Source organism: Doryrhamphus excisus, linkage group LG15 (genome assembly GCF_037039965.1).
Source record: "Doryrhamphus excisus strain RoL-2023G ecotype Guam linkage group LG15, RoL_Dexc_Guam_v1.1, whole genome shotgun sequence".
NCBI classification, from domain to species: Eukaryota; Metazoa; Chordata; class Actinopteri; order Syngnathiformes; family Syngnathidae; genus Doryrhamphus; species Doryrhamphus excisus.
Window position 1 is genome coordinate 10,003,537 of NC_136371.1, and position 20,047 is coordinate 10,023,583.

Genomic DNA, 20,047 nt, shown 5'->3' on the forward strand with positions numbered 1-20,047 from the left:
GATCACCTCCTGGTGAGCTTGGATATGGAAGGAAGCATGGCAGTGACAAGCACCTAACAGCTCATACAGACCCAAGGTGAGAGTACTGCAGTGCCTCCGCGTATAGTATGACATTGCTCGCTATTTTCTTGTCCGATTAGCAAGAATAATCATGTCTCACTTATATTAAAGACATTACACGGGCTGTAGACGGTCACGGTGCATATTTACTGTTTCTGTATATTTATATTATTGGTGACATGCTGACACACAAAAACAGGCAAGCACCAAGTATTATAGTATTTGCAGTAGTATGTAGTGTTAGTATAAGCTTTAGAGTCAAGTGTTTTTTTTTGTCAACACAGACATGTGTTCCAGTATTCATGCCTGAGGAAAGAAACACTCACTGTGCCTGTTTTTTTGTGCGTTTGTTTTTGGTGTACAGTGCTCTGTAGTGCCTACCTGTAGTGGTTTTCCCTGCTTCCTGAGGTGTTCTGGGCATGTCCAACAGGGAGAAGGCCCCAGGGAAGACCTAGGACACCCTGGCGGGATTATGTCTCACAGCTGGCCTGGGAATGCCTTGGTGTCCTCCCAATAAAAGTGGAAGAGATGGCCAGGGACCAGGAAGTCTGGACTTCCCAACTCAAACCACTGCCTCCACAACCTGGATAATCTATAAATATAAATAGATGGACAGAGGTGACTATAAGGGTATTATGTCATGTCTACAAGGCTCTAATAATGGCCAAAAATCATATCATAAACAGAAAGCATAAAGTCATAAACAGGTTTACTATGCTCCAAATATGAGCTATGAGGGATGACTGTATTTCTATTTGCACATCCTGTAAATGTAGGCTCACGGGTCGACGTGGCGCTCTGGTGCAGACCAGATGCATGTCTGCACCATACTAAAACGTGGAATACAAGAAACATCTCCTTTTAATTTGACCATATGGAACCCTAACTCTCCACAATATATATTTGCTGGCAACTGTACTGCACTTTGATACGCTGGTTCAATCCCATAATAGGAAACACACAATGATGTGTAAATTGGAAAGACACCAAAAACGCTTCATGGCCTCACAGGCATGGGTGTGGCCTGCTGCATAAGAACCCTTTGCTCATTAAAAAGATGCTCTGCAGGTTTGCCATCTCAGAACCTCACCTTCCCGTTTGCAGGCGGGGGAAGCCATTCATCCGTCAACATTGTCATGTCAGGTAAAAGTTATTGTTATATCATAAACTGGCAAAAGATATAGACTAATTTCACGCAATTACTCTTAATGAGCTTGTTATTTATATTGTACCGCTTCTTGCATAATGCCATTATGCAAACAGTTAGCAGCTTTTTCAGTGAGCATTCAACACCGGCATGCATCTGTGGATAGTTATAGCTCTTGCCATTACAGTCAAATTTGTATGTGCCCCAGTGTTGGTATTATTCAATTTTTGTTGGAACAAAAAGCGGCAGTGACAAAAGGTCACCAGCAAACTATGCAAAAGAAAGAAAGTATCAAACCAAGAAAAAAAATAACAAAATGTACAGGGGATGTATTGGCAGCAAGGGAAACAACAACCAAGAATAGCTTAGACTCAATCTGGCAGGAGTTGCACGACACTGGTGGGGTGAGGCAACAATCTGGCAACAAGTGAGCCTTCCAGCAAAGCTTTGGGGGGTGTCATGGCGTTGCCAAGGCCAGTGTACAGGATCCCAAGATGCAGAGGCAAGAGTTCCATGTAACAAAAGTTTATTTTAACAATGGGTGACTCAAAATGAGAAAAGATGCAAACAAATAGCCATAGACGAATACAAATAGACTAAGTTGTTGTAAAAATACAACAAACAAAAGGCACTGCTGAAAACCAAGAAGGCTATGAGAAGTAACCACTGCCAGAAAGGGAACAAAAAGGTACTCACAAACATGAGAGAAGAGTGGACCAGAAAGCACAAGAGGGTAGAACACGAGGCAGGACAGAAGAGGAGGGAGGCAAGGTACCAAGGACAATCTGGCAGAGAACAGTCCAAGCAGCACAGTAGGCCCGGGGTAATTGACAGCAAGGGGGGCATGACAGAAGGCCTAATAATTAATGGGGGCGGTTCTCTGCAGGACTGCAAAGACACAGCAGATGGCAGCAGACTAACACAGAGTGCAAATCACGACAAGAGGAGCTGAATAACTACATATTTGAATGCGTCTCATATTTGGAATGTAATTCATTTAACCATCTTTCTGCTTGAAAATGCTTAATTTAGCAAAATATGCCAATTTTTTATTAATTGGTCATATTCAGGGCGGCAAGGCGGTCTAGTGGTTAGCGCGCAGACCTCACAGCTAGGAGACCAGGGTTCAATTCCACCCTTGGCCATCTCTGTGTGGAGTTTGCATGTTCTCCCCGTGCATGCGTGGGTTTTCTCCGGGTACTCCGGTTTCCTCCCACATTCCAAAAACATGCTAGGTTAATTGGCGACTCCAAATTGTCCATAGGTATGAATGTGAGTGTGAATGGTTGTTTGTCTATATGTGCCCTGGGATTGGCTGGCGACCAGTCTAGGGTGTACCACGCCTCACGCCCGAAGACAGCTGGGATAGGATCCAGCACCCCTCCACCACGACCCTCGTGAGGAAAAGCGGTAGAAAATGAATGAATGAATGAATGATCATATTCAACCACAAAACAGCATTAATTGTTAATGAATATGTCGATTTAAACACATTTTCGTTTTCATGAAAACTTTTGGAATTACTTATGTAATGAAACTGAAATACCGCTCAACATGTGATTGTTTTCAAGATCATTTGAAGGTTGTTGCTGCAAGATGAAAAAGAAGCTGATACTTGATGTGGACACGGGCGTGGATGATGCTCAGGCCATCCTCATGGCCGTGGCAGCACCCGATGTGGAGATATTGGGGATCACCTGCTGCCATGGAAACTCCCCCTTGGAGAACGTCCTGAAGAACACCCTGCGGGTTCTTAAAGTCTGTAACAGACTGGATGTAAGTATGTTTGATTCCCGATTGAACGAAAAGGTTTGGAGGTTTCATCAGCTATCCAATTCCACAGATACCAGTGTATGCCGGATGCTCCCAGCCTTTGCTGTCCAACAAGCAACATGCCAGCGATTACCACGGAAAAGACGGGCTGGGGGACAGGCCAGATGCAGATGCTCCGGGATTGGAAATGGTGCAAAAGAAAAAAGGTGTCCAGGCCTTGGTGAAAATGATCAGACAGAACCAGGGGGAGGTAAGAGGAGGGGAGATCATTGGTATCTAAAAATGGTCAATAAGACTCATCCTGTCTGTAGGTGACTCTGGTGGCCACAGCGCCTCTGACCAACCTTGCAGTGGCAGTGCAGCTGGACCCTTCCCTACCCAAGAAGCTCAAGGCTCTCTACATCATGGGGGGCAACATAGAGTGTAGCTGTCTATCACGCCAAGCATTTCATTCATACTTACTTACCTGGACTGATTCAAAGTGTGTATGTGTGCAGCCAGGGGGAATTCCGCCATGTGTGGGGAGTTTAACTTTGTGACCGACACGGAGGCCGCATACGTGGTGTTGGAACGCTACACCTGCCCCACCTACATCGCCTCCTGGGAGTTTAGCTGCAGGAACAGCCTGCCATGGGTGGGTCCCTCCACCTCATCATCTCCATCCATCCATCCATCCATTTTCCTCCGTTTATCCGGGTCCGGGTCGCGTGGGCAGAAGTCTCAGTAGGGAAACCCAGACTTCCCGGTCCTCGGCCACCTCCTCCAGCTCCACCGGGAGGACACCAAGGCGTTCCCAGGCCAGCTGTGAGACATAATCTCTCCAGCGTGTCCTAAGTCTGCCCCAGGTCATTTTCCCGGCTGGGTATGCCCGGAACACCTCACCAGGGAAGCGTCCAGGAGGCATGCGGACTAGATACCCAAGCCACCTCAACTGACTCCTCTCGATGTGAAGGAGAAGCGGCTCTACTCTGAGTCCCTCCCGGATGACTGAGCTCCTCACCCTATCTCTTAGGGTGAGTCCAGCTACCCTACGGAGGAAACTCATTTCAGCCGCCTGTATCCGCGATCTCATTCTTTCGGTTATGACCCAAAGCTCATGACCAGAGGTGAGGGTGGGAACATCAGCTCTCTTTTCACCACGACGGTCCGGTACAGCGACCGTATTACTGCCGCAGCTGCGCCGGTCCGTCTGTCGACCTCACGCTCCCACCTTTTCTCACTCGTGAACAAAACTCCGAGATACTTAAACTCCTCCACCTGGGGCAGGACCTCATTCCCAACCAGCTTGACGGCGGCCCTGACCTCTGGTGTTCACCATCGGGTTTGGGGCCTGCCGCCACAACTGGCACCGACCGCCTTGCGGGCACAGTTCTGATCAGCTGCCTCAGCAATGGAGGCACGGAATATGGCCCATTCGGACTCAATATCCCGGTCCTCCGCCGGGATGCAGGTGAAGCTCTGACGGAGGTGAGAGTTGAAGACTCAACGAACGGGAGACTCTGCCAGACGTTCCCAGCACACCCTCACTACTTGTTTGGGTCTCCCAGGTCTGTCCAGCATCCTCCCCCGCCATCTAATCCAACTCATCACCAGGTGGTGATTAGTTGACAGCTCAGCCCCTCTCTTCACCCGTGTGTCCAGAACATGCGAATGCAGGTCTGATGATACGACTACAAAGTCAATCATAGACCTGCGGCCTAGGGTGTCCTGGTGCCAAGTGCACTTATGGACTTCCCTATGTTCGAACATGGTGTTAGTTACGGCCAAACTGTGGTTCGCACAGAAGTCCAGTAACATCAGACCGCACAAGTTCAGATCAGGGAGGCCGTTCCTCCCAATCACACCCCTTGAGGTCACACTGTCATTGCCAACATGGGCGTTGAAGTCTTCCAGTAGAACGACGGAGTCATTACCTGATGGACTCCAAGAGGGTTGGGTACTCTGAGCTGCCGTTTGGCACGTACGCACAAATGACAGTCAGGGCCCTTCGCCCACCCCAAAGGCATAGGGAAATGACCTTCTTGTTCACCGGGGATGACTCCAACACAGAGGCACCAAGCCGGGGGGCTATTAATAAGCCCACACCAGCTCGTCGCCTCTCCCCTACAGCAACTCCAGAGTAGAACAAGGTCCAGCCCCTCTCGAGGAGTTTGGTTCCAGAACCCAAACTGTGGGTCGAGGTGAGTCTGACTATTTCTAGTCGGAATGTCTAAACCTCTCACACAAGTTCAGGCTCTTTCCCCACCAGAGAAGTGACATTCCATGTCCCAAGAACCAGATTTGGCCGCCGAAAACCAGGGCGCCCAGGCACCCGCCCTTGACCGCCACCCAACACACAATGTACCAAACCCTTATGCTTGCCCACGTAGGTGGTGGGTCTACGAGGGGGAGATCCTGTGTGGCTCCTTCGGGCTAGACCCAGCCGGGCCGACCACCAGGCGCACCACGATAAGGTGGTGATTCATGGAGGGGATCTATATTTGAAAAATAATACAAATTCATGATTAATTATATACCTAATGTATTACATATAGTTTTGCGAGGAATGTGCGCACGTCCTGAAAAAAACATTTGTATTTATTATTATTATTATTATTTGGGCCTGGTCCAGGGTGTAGCTCACCTCTCGCCCAAGGTTAGCTGGGATAGAAGGTGGATGGATGATTATTTGGGCGGGGTATAGATCGACAGATCACAATTAAGCGTCTAGAGAACATAACTTTCATGGAAACCTACTGGCTGTGAGGCAGACATGCTAACCACAACTCCACGGCATCAAGAAATGTTTCATCACATTGACGGAATTCTGTCTTCCCTCTTCAGTCTTTTTGTGACAAGTGGCTTGCAGCCAAGACTGAGAAAGCTGCCTTCATGAGGACTATTTCAAGCCTGACCATGAAGGTAAGAGTCGCCAGAGGGCTGTGTTGCCACATGTAACTAGCTTTAAGGTCGTACAATGCAACGCTTTACTGTATCTCCAGCGTGTATGCACAAGTCCTCACCACTCAGAGCACAATTTTACTGACAGAGTGCAAACTAGCTCATAAAAATGTATATTCATGCCATCACAGAGAGCTCAGTCAGCAGAATATGAGAAAAAAGTCACCACGGGAAAAGGTTTCAATTCTTGCGACACCTACGCTCTGGCCGCTGCCCTTGATGACACGATCATCACAGAGAGCGAGGAGGTAAACGGTGGATGTTTTTCTGATCAGTAAAATGGAACGGACTCTTTTCGGTCACTGCCCCTGTTGGACCCTCAGGTGGCGGTGACGGTGGAGTTAAAAGGGGACTGCACCCGAGGCATGATGGTGTTGGACTACATGGACATGTTGAAGAAGAAACACAAAGCCATCATCATGAAGAAAGTCGACTTGGTGAAGTTCGAGCAGATGCTTGTCAAGTCACTGATGTAGGATGCAGAAAGTGTACTGCAGCACGGCAAGACAAATACAATCCATTTTCAAAGAAAGCTTTGTGGTTCTTTACTTTTTTGCACTCACTTGCATGGGGCATTTCATACTTGCTGTATAATGTATTACTGTATGTGCAACCTGTGTGATCCAGCATCGCTATCATGCTAAACGGGTTCTTCTGATCGCTAACAGACAAACAAATTATACCAGATCCTTATCAAGAGCAACAAACCTGTATAGGGAAAGCAGCTTTGAAATAGAGTGTTGTGTATTTCGTACAATATAAATCAGTTACTGTATCGTGCAGGGTCTGGATGGGGTGGGACCGCCTCTACATAGCAGGCTGTAAACACCTGGGTGAGTGGTCGTCTCCCAACCTGAAGGTTGCACATCTTGCTGTTGATGTGAATGTTTTGTTCCCTTGGAAGATCGTCCTTGTATGACATCTTTCCCATGGATACGAGACAACCATCTGCACCATGAACTCCTCCACCCCGATAAAACACAGGGAATAAAAGAAACATCTTCTTTTAATTTGACCCTGTACAATCCTAACGCTCCACAAAGCAGCTGGGAAGCATTTCTGGCTGGATGTTTGCTACACTTTGATACACTGTGGATGTTGTATGGAAACATGTGGAAAGTGTTTCATGGTCTTAAAGGCATGGGTGTTGCCTGTTGCATAAGAACCCTTTCCTCTTTAAAAGATGTTGTGCAAGTTCGCTCTCTCAGAGGCTCCCTGTCACATTTGCAAGCAGCGGAAGACACTCATTCTTCTACATCGTCACCCCAGGTCAGGATTACTGTCATATGCTAATGAGCTTTTTTATTTATATTGTGCCACTTCTTGCACAATGCGATTATGCAGACAGTGAGTAGCTTTTTCAGAGTATTTAACACCTGCATGTGGATAGTTCACTATCTTATCTTATTTCTCTTGCAAATACAGTCAAATCTTGTTTTTTTTCTAGCGCAGTTTTGCATGTACCATTTAACCTACCATGGGGGTCAAAGATAGTTGCAAATGTCAGCAATATGATAAAGATTTAATTGCATCTTGCCAGAACGTACAAGAAGTCTGCATCCATAATTTTCTGCAAGTACAGAAATTCTTTTCTTATCGTGATTCCAGACCCGACCGTCATCAGTGAATTTCCATGAAGTAGGATTCATTACATGTTTATAAATGGAATATTTTCATATATGGGCCATATAAAACTAGTTTAGTTAAGTGTGGTTTACTGAAATACCGCTGAACATTTCTCATTTCATATTTCATATTATCTTACAAACTGTATTTGTATATAACACTGGGAACATTGATAATTTGTTAATACTTTTAGGTTTATATTGTTTATTTTTTGATATAGTTTATTTTGTACTGTTTAACTGGTTCTGTCCTCTTTGCTGCTGTGCAATGCAAATTTCCCCACTGATATCTTATCTTATCTTATCTTGCCAAGATCATTTGAAGTTTGTTGCTGCAAGATGAAAAAGAAGCTGATACTTGATGTGGACACGGGCGTGGATGATGCTCAGGCCATCCTCATGGCCGTGGCAGCACCCGATGTGGAGATATTGGGGATCACCTGCTGCCATGGAAATACTCCCTTGGAGAACGTCCTGAAGAACACCCTGCGGGTTCTTAAAGTCTGTAACAGACTGGATGTAAGTATGCTTGATTCCCGATTGAACTAAATGCTTTGGAGGTTTCATCAGCCATCAAATTCCACAGATACCAGTGTATGCCGGATGCTCCCAGCCTTTGCTGTCCAACAAGCAACATGCCAGCGATTACCACGGAAAAGACGGGCTGGGGGACAGGCCAGATGCAGATGCTCCGGGATTGGAAATGGTGCAAAAGAAAAAAGGTGTCCAGGCCTTGGTGAAAATGATCAGACAGAACCAGGGGGAGGTAAGAGGAGGGGAGATCATTGGTATCTAAAAATGGTCAATAAGACTCATCCTGTCTGTAGGTGACTCTGGTGGCCACAGCGCCTCTGACCAACCTTGCAGTGGCAGTGCAGCTGGACCCTTCCCTACCCAAGAAGCTCAAGGCTCTCTACATCATGGGGGGCAACATAGAGTGTAGCTGTCTATCACGCCAAGCATTTCATTCATACTTACTTACCTGGACTGATTCAAAGTGTGTATGTGATGTGTGCAGCCAGGGGGAACACCACCATGTGTGGGGAGTTTAACTTTGTGGCCGACACGGAGGCCGCATACGTGGTGTTGGAACGCTACACCTGCCCCACCTACATCGCCTCCTGGGAGTTTAGCTGCAGGAACAGCCTGCCATGGGTGGGTCCCTCCGCTTCATCATCTCTATATTCTAAAAATAATACAAATTCATGATTAAATAGATATATTATTGGGTACTACACTATAACTCAATGCTCAATGTTGGCTGTCTTACTGATATCTGAAGTACAGTAACCCTTCCATATTTGCAGCTTCACTCTATCCCTGTCTTTTAAATGTATATTAATTCATAAATCGGCTGCATCGCGGTCGAGTGGTTAGCGCGCAGACCTCACAGCTAGGAGACCAGGGTTCAATTCCACCCTCGGCCATCTCTGTGTGGAGTTTGCATGTTCTCCACATGCATGCGTGGGTTTACTCTGGTTTCCTCCCACATTCCAAAAACATGCTAGGTTCTATACCTACAGTGAAGAAAATAAGTATTTGAACACCCTGCTATTTTGCTATTTCTCCCACTTAGAAATCATGGAGGGGTCTGAAATTTTCATCGTAGGTGCATGTCCACTGTGAGAGAGATAAACTAAAAAGAAAAATCCAGAAATCACAATGCATGATTTTTTAACAATTTATTTGTGTGATACAGCTGCAAATAAGTATTTGAACACCTGAGAAAATGAATGTTAATATTTGGTACAGTAGCCTTTGTTTGCTATTACAGAGGTCAAACGTTTCCTGTAGTTTTTCACCAGGTTTGCACACACTGCAGGAGGGATCTTGGCCCACTCCTCCACACAGATCTTCTCTAGATCAGTCAGGTTTCTGGGCTGTCGCTGAGAAACACGGAGTTTGAGCTCCCTCCAAAGATTTTCGATTGGGTTCAGGTCTGGAGACTGGCTGGGCCATGCTAGAACCTTGATATGCTTCTTACGGAGCCACTCCTTGGTTTTCCTGGCTGTGTGCTTCGGGTCGTTGTCGTGTTGGAAGACCCAGCCACGACCCATCTTCAATGCTCTGACAGAGGGAAGGAGGTTGTTCCCCAAAATCTCACAATACACGGCCCCAGTCATCCTCTCTTTAATGCAGTGCACTCGTCCTGTCCCATGTGCAGAAAAACACCCCCAAAGCATGATGCTACCACCCCCATGCTTCACAGTAGGGATGGTGTTCTTCGGATTGTACTCTTCATTCTTCTTCCTCCAAACACGCTTATTGGAATTATGACCAAAAAGTTCTATTTTGGTCTCATCTGACCATAAAACTTTCTCCCATGACTCCTCTGTATCATCCAAATGGTCATATGCAAACTTAAGACGGGCCTTGACATGCGCTGGTTTAAGCAGGGGAACCTTTCGTGCCATGCATGATTTCACATCATGACGTCTTAGTGTATTACCTACAGTAACCTTGGAAACGGTGGTCCCAGCTCTTTTCAGGTCATTGACCAAGTCCTGTCGTGTAGTTCTGGGCTGATTCCTCACCTTTCTTAGAATCATTGAGACCCCACGAGGTGATATCTTGCATGGGGCTCCACTCCGATTGAGATTGACCGTCATGTTTAGCTTCTTCCATTTTCTAATGATAGCTCCAACAGTGGACCTTTTTTCACCAAGCTGCTTGGTAATTGCTCCGTAGCCCTTTCCAGCCTTGTGGAGGTGTACAATTTTGTCTCTGGTGTCTTTGGACAGCTCTTTGGTCTTCGCCATGTTACAAGTTAAAGTCTTACTGATTGTATGGGGTGGACAGGTGTCTTTATGCAGCTAACGACCTCAAACAGGTGCATCTGATTCAGGATGATACATGGAGTGCAGGTGGACTTCTAATGGGCAGACTAACAGGTCTTTCAGGGTCAGAATTCTAGATGATACACAGGTGTTCAAATACTTATTTGCAGCTGTATCACACAAATAAATTGTTAAAAAATCATGCATTGTGATTTCTGGATTTTTCTTTTTAGTTTATCTCTCTCACAGTGGACATGCACCTACGATGAAAATTTCAGACCCCTCCATGATTTCTAAGTGGGAGAAATAGCAAAATAGCAGGGTGTTCAAATACTTATTTTCTTCACTGTATGCCATCCATAGGTATGAATGTGAGTGTGAATGGTTGTTTGTCTATATGTGCCCTGTGATTGGCTGGCCACCAGTCCAGGGTGTACCCCGCCTCTCGCCCGAAGACAGCTGGGATAGGCTCCAGCACCCCCCGCAACCCTCGTGAGGATAAGCGGTAGAAAATGAATGAATGAATGAATCGTCAACATTTGACATATTGTTGGCCTAAATTAGTCATTTTCAAGCATAAAAATTGCTAAATCAAGCTAAGAAGCAAATATAATGAATTCAGTCGTCCTTTATCAATCAACAGTCTCAACAAATTAAAAACAGTTACATTGGCTGAGACCAATTATTTCATGATCCTTTAAAATAGATTTCAATTCTCCTAACGTAACTGAGTTATGTTCAGAATCAGAAAAGGTTTATTGCCATGTATGATCAAACACATACTAGGAATTTAATAATAATAAATTAAATAAATTTATGTTGACGTCTTTTTGCAGATCATTCCCTGCAAGGGTGCGGCGTACTGGAATACTGTCTTACCTAATTCTGCTCTCACTCTAGAAACAACCATCAATATGTTTTCTGAGAGCGCAGAGCATACTATTGTTGGTATTTATCTTTGTGTGTACACAGGTAAGATGGTAGGATGCCAATAATACATTTTAGTCAACCAATGAGTCCACCTGAGAACGTGCAGGGATGGATACCTAATGTACTAGGGATAATGAGAGAAAATGAGACATTTCAGACATAAATAATAAAAACAGAAGATAATATATATGAAATAATAGTATAAAATCACAGGTTTGATGTATAGACCTTCGGTTTGTTTTGACCCCTTTAATACACAAAGTGTACCAAAATATCTATATGCGGCATTTTATCGGAAGCTCCTGGCTGTGAGGCCGAACCACAATTTTTTTGGCATTGACTGAATTCTGTCTTCCCTCTTCAGTCTTTTTGTGACAAGTGGCTTGCAGCCAAGACTGAGAAAGCTGCCTTCATGAGGACTATTTCAAGCCTGTCCATGAAGGTAAGAGTCGCCAGAGGGCTGTGTTGTCGTGTGTAACTAGCTTTAAGGTCGTACAATGCAACGCTTCTCCTCCTGCGTGTTTGCACAAGTGCTCAACCCCCCAAGCACAATGTGCAGAATGCAAACTAGATTGTATACACTCGTATATAAAATGTACGTCCCAACATGTCAAGAATGTATCATCATGCCATCACAGAAAGCTCAGTCAGCAGAATATGAGAAAGAAATCACCACGGGAAAAGGTTTCAATTCTTGCGACACCTACGCTCTGGCCGCTGCCCTTGATGAGACGCTCATCACAGAGAGCGAGGAGGTAAACGGTGGATGGTGGATCAGTCAAATGAAACTGACTCCTTTTGATGACTGTCTCTGTTGGACCCTCAGGTGGCGGTGACGGTGGAGTTAGAAGGGGCCTGCAGCCGAGGCATGATGGTGTTGGACTACATGGACATTTTGAAGAAGAAACACAAAGCCATCATCATGAAGAAAGTCGACTTGGAGAAGTTCAAGCAGATGCTTGTCAAGTCACTGATGTAGGATGCAGAAAGTGTACTGCAGCACGGCAAGACAAATAAAATCAATTTCCCTTGCTCATGTAACCTGTGTTGTTCATATGCGATCCACACTGAACTCCTCACTAGGGTTGCAGGTATGCTGGAGCCTATCCCAGCTGTCTGGGGCTAAATTAGCACCTTAAGATCTCCTAAATCTACCGAAATTCCTGTCATCATCTGCTGATGTTTTCTGTTTGCAGCAAAAATAAAGGAATTGAACTCACTGTTCCAGTAAGTTGGAGAGTACTGTACATTCAGTACAAACAGCTATTCCAACTTACGTATAGACAATTTAGCGTCAACAACATGCTTATTTTTGGAATGCGGGAGGAAGCCGGAGTGCCCGGAGAAAACCCACACACGCATGGGGAGGAGATGCAAACGCCATACAGAGATTCCAATCTCCTAACATGCTAACCACTGCTGCAGTCTTGACAATGTGCCAATAGCATGAAAATAATACATTAAAGTCATCACTCATTGATCTTAATTGGTTCCAGACCCAACTGTAGTAAGTGCATTTATGAAAAGTAGGATTCCATACTTATAAATCAAATATTGTTGTAGTTAGAACATAGAAAACATGTTTATGATTTTCTGAATGTGTTTTTTGAGATTAATAAAGACTTCTAGACATTAAATAACACCCCTATAGTCACCTTTACAATTGTGTGGACCAATGTAGTAGAACGTCATGAACACTGACCTGAACAGAAGGAAGTGAGGCCTGCAGTTCTTTGGGTGTTGATGTGGGGTCTTTTGTGACCTTTTGGATGAGTTTTCGCTGTGCTCTTGAGGTCAATTTGGTTGGCCACTCCTGGGAGGTTCACCACTGTTCCATGGTTTCACCATTTATGGGTACTGGCTCTCTCGCTGTGGTTCAAAGGAGTCCCACATTCATACCTATAGACAATTTAACTGATAGATCTCAATGAATTCAAAGGCTTTTTCACACCACAGTGAAGACGATAAGACAACAACTCCAAGAGCTCAATCTGTTACACGGTGCCACTTGAAGTACATACTATATTGATATCATTTGATCCATCGTGTTTATTGCCTCCAGCTGAAGTCACTAGACTTACACAAGCATGGTCATGGGAGCTGGAATGACATTTAAAAGTGCTGAGGCCAGCCAACGCCCTGTTCACCCTGTTTGATCTCCACTCCTTCTTCTTCTTGAAAAACATCCACGCTTGACTGTTCCCATACAGCGCTGGAACGTGACATGTAGTTAATTGAGTACAAGTCATAGCATCTCCTTCTGCAGACATTTGGTATCCACAAAGGGTGTGTTGGAACAAGCTCCCTGACACTGACTCAAGTTTTTATCTGTTTTTATCAAGTTGAGTTTTGAAGTACAGTACAGCTTGTTTGCGGTACATTTCCAAAAACTATTGACAAATGTGGTTGCCTTATATTGTCTGGTCAGCCCAAGGCAGCATATCGGTCACAAGAAGACTCAGAAGAATAGCATCTTTGTGGCTTGACAACAAAACAGATGTATCACGCGTTCAGTCATATGGTGAGCTAAAAATTTGATTGCTTTTAGTATAACATCACCAGTGCATACACGAAGTCATCAAGCTATAAGATGTTTCTTCAGCAATGGAAAAAAACACATTATGTTTTTTCCGTAATAACAGACTCTGCCAACATTTACTCATATATTTTATTTCAAGGTCAGTAAAAGTCAGAAAGGGGTGGAGTCTCAACTTATGTAACATCCATTTTTAGCCCTTCCCTCTGGCCTTCCATCTTTTTGTTGCAGATGTTTAGCAGATTGTTTAGCGGCAGGCTTTACGTAACTTTACCCATATTTTCACGCCTGTCTATAAAAGGCGACGTGCAAGCCCAGAGGGGCTGACTAACATCCTGATTGAGCAGCAGCAAACTTGTATGTCAGGTAAGACATCTTTCTCCTTTCTATACATTCTCCCTACATTGCTGCTGAAATAATACAAAATTGGGTTTTCAAGCGTAGAGTGCAGTGGCAGTGTGCTGTTTTTTTAGGCTCTTTTAAAACTTTCTCAGCTATTTTTACTTTTCTTTTTTTTTTCCTCCACATGCACGGCAGCCGAGTGTCGCGCAGGCCACACAGCTAGGAGACCGGAGTTGGGTTCCACCCTCAGCCATCTCTGTGTGGAGTTTGCATGTTCTCCCCGTGCATGCGTGGGTTTTCTCCGGTTACTCCGGTTTCCTCCCACATTCCAAAAACATGCTAGGTTAATTGGCAACTCCAAATTGTCCATAGGTATGAATATGAGTGTGAATGGTTGTTTGTCTATATGTGCCCTGTGATTGGCTGGCGACCAGTCCAGGGTGTACCCCGCCTCTCGCACGAAGACAGCTGGGATAGGCTCCAGCACCCCTGCAACCCTAGTGAGGATACACAGCAGAAACTGAATGAATTTTCCACGTGTGTAGTCATTGAAAGTCGGAATGTGGTTTTGAGAAGCAGCACTGCGAAAGTTGCGACATTGCTCATCTGTGTTGCACTAGTCAGCATTTATGCAATTCATTTGTACTGAATGTGTACCTTACTCACAGCGACAGGCGTTCCCCTTTCCCCCTGCTGCCTCTGCAGATATGATGAAGAGGCTGATCCTCGATGTGGACACAGGGGTGGATGACGCTCAGGCCATCATGATGGCCCTGGCAGCCCCCAATGTGGAGATACTGGGGATCACCTGCACGCACGGCAACACCCCGCTGCAGAACGTTCTGAAGAACACCCTCCGGGTCTTGAAAGTCTGCGACAGACTAGACGTGAGTATCAGCTTACATACAAAACAGTGCTTTCTTGAGTGAACCATGTCATGTGTCACAGATCCCTGTGTACTCTGGCTTCGCTGAGGGCCTAATGGGACGCAAAATCCACGCGGGAGCCTTTCATGGGAAGGATGGACTGGGCGACGTCCCCGATCCAGATGCTCCGGGCCTGGAACTGCTGCAGGAAATGAATGCTGTGCAAGCCATCATTTCCATTGCCAGTAAATACCCCGGGGAGGTGCGTTGATGACAATCCCCAAACAACCCCAAAGACTTTTACTGTAGTAAAAGTAGTACTGTGGTGTTCAGGGCAGATGGGCCTCATTTTTGCATTTGCAGACAGCAGCTTGTTTTTTTATTTGTCCTGCAGCATGTTGAAAAAAGTAAAAGTAAAATGTTAAGATTTTTTTTAAAGCAAAAAGCCGCAATGTGAGATGTTCAAACACCACTAATAATAATACCCTTTGTCAGAAATGTGACAATACGGCTGTTATTTCAAGTATAGAGGGCTCTAATAATTTTAAAAACTGTATTCAGAAGGTCGTTAACAGGTTTTCTATGCTCAAATTACAAATATATTTGATTTCTTTAAGGGATTGTTCGAACCTCATTAATGTGTCTCTGACCCACCCTAATATGTGTTGCTGTCATCCATTTAAATGAAAAACAATGCCAACTTGTCATTTGAAATGTGGCTTGTGTGTGCAGGTTACCCTGGTCGCAACAGCACCCCTCACCAACCTGGCCCTCGCAGTCAAAATGGACCCCTCCTTGCCCGGCAAACTGAAGGCGCTCTACATCATGGGAGGAAACATTGAATGTACGATACAGCACTGTACAACTCTGATGTTTCTAGGCTCTCAACATCACCTTCTATTTTGTGATGTAGCCAGAGGGAACACATCAGTTTGCGGAGAGTTTAACTTCCTGGCAGACCCAGAGGCGGCCTACATTGTGTTGGAACGCTACACCTGTCCCACCACCATCGCTTCCTGGGAGTTCAGCTGCAGGAACAGCCTGCCATGGGTGAGAAGCAGGGCCTTGTCCGTATTATACACGATCATCTATAACAAAGAATGTTTTTGTGTGCTTTAGTCCTTTTGTGACACATGGCTAGCCCAAAACACGCCTAAGGCTCGTTTCATGGAAAAGATCTCCGCCCATACACGCAAGGTAAAGATGTGTGCAGATTTAGGTAGCATCAACCAACAATTCAGTTTTAATACACAGCAGCTTTAAGCAATTTGACATGTCTTTGACCTGAAGATGGTGCAGACGGATCGGTATCAAAAAGAGCTGGTGTCAGGATCGGGTTTCAACACCTGCGACACCTACGCTGTGGCTGCAGCCATCAGTGACAACTTGGTGACAGAAAGCGAGGAGGTAACTCCATTCTTGACAACTTTTAGTGGAGTGGGCAGATGGAAAGATGTCTGTGATCTTGCTGGTGCAGGTGGCTGTGACGGTGGAGCTGGATGGAACAAACACCAGAGGCATGATGGTCCTGGACTACATTGATGTGCTGCACAAGAAGCATAAGGTCACCATCTTGAAGAAAATAGACCTGGAGGTGTTCAAGGTGTTGTTGATGAACGCATTGAAGTAGTGGCTGACCTTTCTGCTGGTTCTGCACATGTGCAGGCATTACAAGGAAGTGACCTTTATGACTCGGTTCTACAGTGTAGTGTCTTCCACACAGACTTACTTTAATTTGATTGACTGGGAATTACAAAGAGGAAAGTGATGCTGATTATTCCAACAAGAAGCCAATAAACCTTTTATTGAAAGTGCTGGAATGTACACACATTAAGAAAAAAATCCCCCAAAGCTTGTCTCCTTTGTTTCCATTTCAATAAGTTGTTTTCTCAGACTTCCAGAAAACCTAAAATACACAGTTTCTTTTTCTGAAGTAGTTCTTCAGTATATATTACAACTTGGCAGAATATTATTTACAAATTATACAAAATGAAATGAACGCTGTATCTCACCTGCTTCCTTGTTTCTGCAACCATTTCCAACACGGCTCTGAGTCTTTAAAGAGTCAATATCGGGTGAGCGAGTGTCCTAATTCACTGTATCCAATGTGTCACTTGTCACAATGTCCATCTTCCATTGCGCCGTTCTTATTGGACTCTGTACTTGTAAAACCAGCAGAGACCTCGCGTAAAGTTCCAGCCCAGAGAGACGGACAGGATGTAGAGGAAGGCGAGCAAGGCGAAGGGGTAGAGTAACACCACCGTGTTCTTCAGGAACGGCAGAGCTGTGTGAACAAGTGACACAGGAGGACAGCTGATTTATTCATGTTGAAAACAAATATGGTTCATTATTGCACCTACAAAATGTTTCTGTCTAAAACGTCAAGAGTTCGAGGCGGACACACTTTTCTGCCTTTTCAATCTTTTAGTGATAAAATCATCTGGAAGATGTCACAAAGTACAACATGATAGACATTTCTTGAAACGTACCTGTGTTTTACTGCTGATTTCCAAAGAACAGGAAGTAGATTTTTTTTCTGATGAAGGATTAGTCTAATCTTTCTTGTGGTAGGTTTCATATGTATATAGTCAGAGAATACAATATTCTGTGTGCCTTGAAAATCAGACAGAATCGTCTGAAATGGTCGGCACTGAAGGGGTTGAATGAGTAATTACACAAGAATTGCTGCTATATTTTACATTGCATTCCTGTGCTCATCCCCAAAACATTCCAAACTACATGAATTCATATCTTCTGTTTTTTCTGATGCTGAAGTGTAGTAAAATGTGAAGGTACTCACCATTGTACCCCAAGAAGGTGATGTAGAGATAATAACCAATGGCTATAAGCCACAGCGTATTTCCGACAAAGTATCCCAGGAACCACTCAGAGTTTATCATCACCAAATCTGCAATAAACATGACCACAATAGAGCTTAAATACTTGATGCTTAAATCATTGGCTTACACTGACAAGAAAACACCATCTACTCACGGTTGATGAAAAAGAGCTGTACGAAATGCAGAATGACGAGGAGCGGGTAGAAAGCATTGAGGTGAACATCAAACGCATAACCCCACTCGACATCAAAATCTCGGTGTGGGTGTTTCAGTAAGTATTTGTTGCTTATCACCCTAAAAAGAGCAAAGTTATCCCTTCCACCTCTCACCATTTAAGTAATATCAGTTGAAGCACGGCTGTTTATTGGATCAGCACTCAACTCACCACATGAGAGTTGATATAAGGAGCCCCACTCCTATGCAATCAACAAACACCACCCAGAGCAGGAGCTTCAATGTGTCAAGAACGCCCATGTCCAGCACCAGGCCGAAGCCTATTGTTGACACTGCGATACACACATACAACAGGTAAAAGATAAGTCATGCCACCCTCATGTGGGAATATCATGTATGAAGTGACGCCCGACTTGCCACATAGCCAGACGCTAAGCACCACGAGGAAAGCTGGGTCATCCCGGGCCCACTGGTCCTTGGTCTGCTTCCTGTAGTGAAAGTTGCGGTAGACTCTCTGTGGCGACGTGAACAAATAAAGCATCTGCCAAAGGGCAAATTCGAAGTCCATCTGCCTGAAATGGAACAGTCTCCGCAAGTACTTGTAACGTTTGGCGCCCGCGGTGTGACGAGCAGCATCCCTCGAACCGAGTGCACCATTGCTGCTTTGGCTGGTAGTTGGCAACATCACTGAAAAATAATAGTAATACCACATAGTTAGTAGGAGTGTAAGAACAGAGGTATTCTCAGTTTTGGGTCCAGTGATTGTTGTGCATTGAATTGGTAAACATAGTTTAAACCAACAAAGTAAACACTAGTGTCATACTATATGTAGTGGCTATTTGTCCTTCAAAAATAAACTTAACTTAAACTATAATCAAAAGGCCACTGATGCACCACGGGTTGTGTTTTACGCAGGCAAATGAGTCATTGTCCATACAACCTTGTTCTGTTTCTTCTTATTTCTTTTTATTACCAAGCAAGCAAACTAAAAGGGAACACAGGCATTGGCTCCTGTTGCTTCTCTTGCTCTGATACAAAAACCATAGGCCCACCCCGGTGCATGCTGGTCCTGTGATCACTGCCTACATAAATAGATTGCAGGTGCCCAGGGTGTTATCCAATGAAATAAACCCACAAATAAACTACTAATTAACCCCAACAAAATATGATAAATGAACAAATAAATAAGTAACAAGAAAATATTATCAAGTAATCCAAACAAAACAATTAAAAATGAATCAACAGATATTAGAAACCTAGGGACACACTACTAAATAGCTCCTACACTATATACACGGGGGTGGGGGTTTTAAAATTAAATTAAACGTTAATCATGAGGGATAAAATTAAAGTACGCTTCTTTAGTGGGTTACTAGAGTGTTTTATATTGCCCCCGTCGTTTACAGCAGAAATCTCTATTTCAGTGCCATGGCAACTCAAGGAGACATGTGTGGATGCATCTACTCTAATACTGTATGCCTTGCTATATTGGATAAAATTAAAGTCGCGCCTTGGGAAGAGTCTCAAATTACCCCAACTCTACACTAAAGAGGCATTGGTGCTCATTTACAACATCAATGTCAACATACGGAATTCTTGTCACATTTGATATTATATCTTGCTAGATGGCTGGTGCTAACTGGCATCGTTAGCTTTTTGCTAACTACAACAGTTACAGTATGCGAAGGCCTGGTCGTTTTTACTGGAGGCCAGCGTGAAATGATGCCGAGGACTGCTTGAAAGCCGTTAAACAACAGTATTTCATTTTCTGCGTTGCGTTACCTTTTTGTTCTTCTCCTTCCTCGAAGGAAACCAACTTTTCTTGGTGTTTTGTGTAGCTGTTTATGACGCTTCCTGGAGAGTCGCGGAAAACGAACACGTAGGAGCTTCCGGTAACCACTGAGGTATTGTGGGAAATGTAGTCGTTGAATTATCTCTGCTCAAACGAAACCAAACTAACTGCACACCAAAGAAAACATATTTAAGAGCACATGTACCAAACAGAATGTTAAATAATATATTTAGGATATGATTATG

At 44.5% G+C, this 20,047-nt stretch overlaps 4 protein-coding genes across 4 annotated transcripts; 3 read left to right on the forward strand and 1 right to left on the reverse strand.

Moving 5' to 3' along the window:
* The first annotated feature begins 1,102 nt into the window (after positions 1-1,102).
* On the forward strand, positions 1,103-6,456 carry LOC131104158 (inosine-uridine preferring nucleoside hydrolase-like). The gene is made up of 8 exons (XM_058051038.2): positions 1,103-1,203; positions 2,779-2,983; positions 3,051-3,230; positions 3,292-3,403; positions 3,478-3,614; positions 5,804-5,881; positions 6,052-6,168; positions 6,244-6,456. Exons 1-8 carry the CDS (start codon positions 1,118-1,120, stop codon positions 6,394-6,396), a joined length of 1,068 nt encoding a protein of 355 aa, XP_057907021.2. The 5' UTR covers positions 1,103-1,117; the 3' UTR covers positions 6,397-6,456.
* Positions 6,457-7,088: 632 nt separating this feature from the next.
* On the forward strand, positions 7,089-12,284 carry LOC131104469 (inosine-uridine preferring nucleoside hydrolase-like). Its single transcript, XM_058051678.2, has 8 exons — positions 7,089-7,189; positions 7,860-8,064; positions 8,132-8,311; positions 8,373-8,484; positions 8,564-8,700; positions 11,617-11,694; positions 11,891-12,007; positions 12,079-12,284. The coding sequence occupies exons 1-8, from the start codon at positions 7,104-7,106 to the stop codon at positions 12,229-12,231; spliced, it is 1,068 nt and encodes a 355-aa protein (XP_057907661.2). The 5' UTR covers positions 7,089-7,103; the 3' UTR covers positions 12,232-12,284.
* A 1,731-nt stretch (positions 12,285-14,015) lies between these two features.
* On the forward strand, positions 14,016-16,847 carry LOC131104013 (inosine-uridine preferring nucleoside hydrolase-like). Its single transcript, XM_058050671.2, has 8 exons — positions 14,016-14,154; positions 14,836-15,017; positions 15,079-15,258; positions 15,729-15,840; positions 15,910-16,046; positions 16,116-16,193; positions 16,287-16,403; positions 16,474-16,847. The coding sequence occupies exons 1-8, from the start codon at positions 14,148-14,150 to the stop codon at positions 16,624-16,626; spliced, it is 966 nt and encodes a 321-aa protein (XP_057906654.2). The 5' UTR covers positions 14,016-14,147; the 3' UTR covers positions 16,627-16,847.
* unc50 (unc-50 homolog (C. elegans)) lies at positions 16,228-20,043 on the reverse strand. The gene is made up of 6 exons (XM_078796449.1): positions 19,793-20,043; positions 18,428-18,697; positions 18,222-18,342; positions 17,991-18,130; positions 17,797-17,904; positions 16,228-17,280 (listed from the first exon to the last, which is right to left on the reverse strand). The coding sequence occupies exons 2-6, from the start codon at positions 18,693-18,695 to the stop codon at positions 17,144-17,146; spliced, it is 774 nt and encodes a 257-aa protein (XP_078652575.1). The 5' UTR covers positions 18,696-18,697; positions 19,793-20,043; the 3' UTR covers positions 16,228-17,143.
* Positions 20,044-20,047: the final 4 nt, after the last annotated feature.

Coding starts and splice junctions, on each gene's coding strand:
- LOC131104158 (XM_058051038.2), top strand. CDS start 1,118: ATGCTCTGCAGGTTTGCCATCTCAGAACCTCACCTTCCCGTTTGCAGG. Junction 2,984..3,050: donor AAGTCTGTAACAGACTGGAT/GTAAGTATGTTT, acceptor CCAATTCCACAG/ATACCAGTGTATGCCGGATG. Junction 3,231..3,291: donor TCAGACAGAACCAGGGGGAG/GTAAGAGGAGGG, acceptor TCCTGTCTGTAG/GTGACTCTGGTGGCCACAGC.
- LOC131104469 (XM_058051678.2), top strand. CDS start 7,104: ATGTTGTGCAAGTTCGCTCTCTCAGAGGCTCCCTGTCACATTTGCAAG. Junction 8,701..11,616: donor GCAGGAACAGCCTGCCATGG/GTGGGTCCCTCC, acceptor TTCCCTCTTCAG/TCTTTTTGTGACAAGTGGCT. Junction 12,008..12,078: donor TCATCACAGAGAGCGAGGAG/GTAAACGGTGGA, acceptor TTGGACCCTCAG/GTGGCGGTGACGGTGGAGTT.
- LOC131104013 (XM_058050671.2), top strand. Junction 15,018..15,078: donor AAGTCTGCGACAGACTAGAC/GTGAGTATCAGC, acceptor CATGTGTCACAG/ATCCCTGTGTACTCTGGCTT. Junction 15,259..15,728: donor CCAGTAAATACCCCGGGGAG/GTGCGTTGATGA, acceptor TTGTGTGTGCAG/GTTACCCTGGTCGCAACAGC.
- unc50 (XM_078796449.1), bottom strand. CDS start 18,695: ATGTTGCCAACTACCAGCCAAAGCAGCAATGGTGCACTCGGTTCGAGG. Junction 18,131..18,221: donor CTTATATCAACTCTCATGTG/GTGAGTTGAGTG, acceptor TGCTCTTTTTAG/GGTGATAAGCAACAAATACT. Junction 17,281..17,796: donor CACCTTCTTGGGGTACAATG/GTGAGTACCTTC, acceptor TTGTTCACACAG/CTCTGCCGTTCCTGAAGAAC.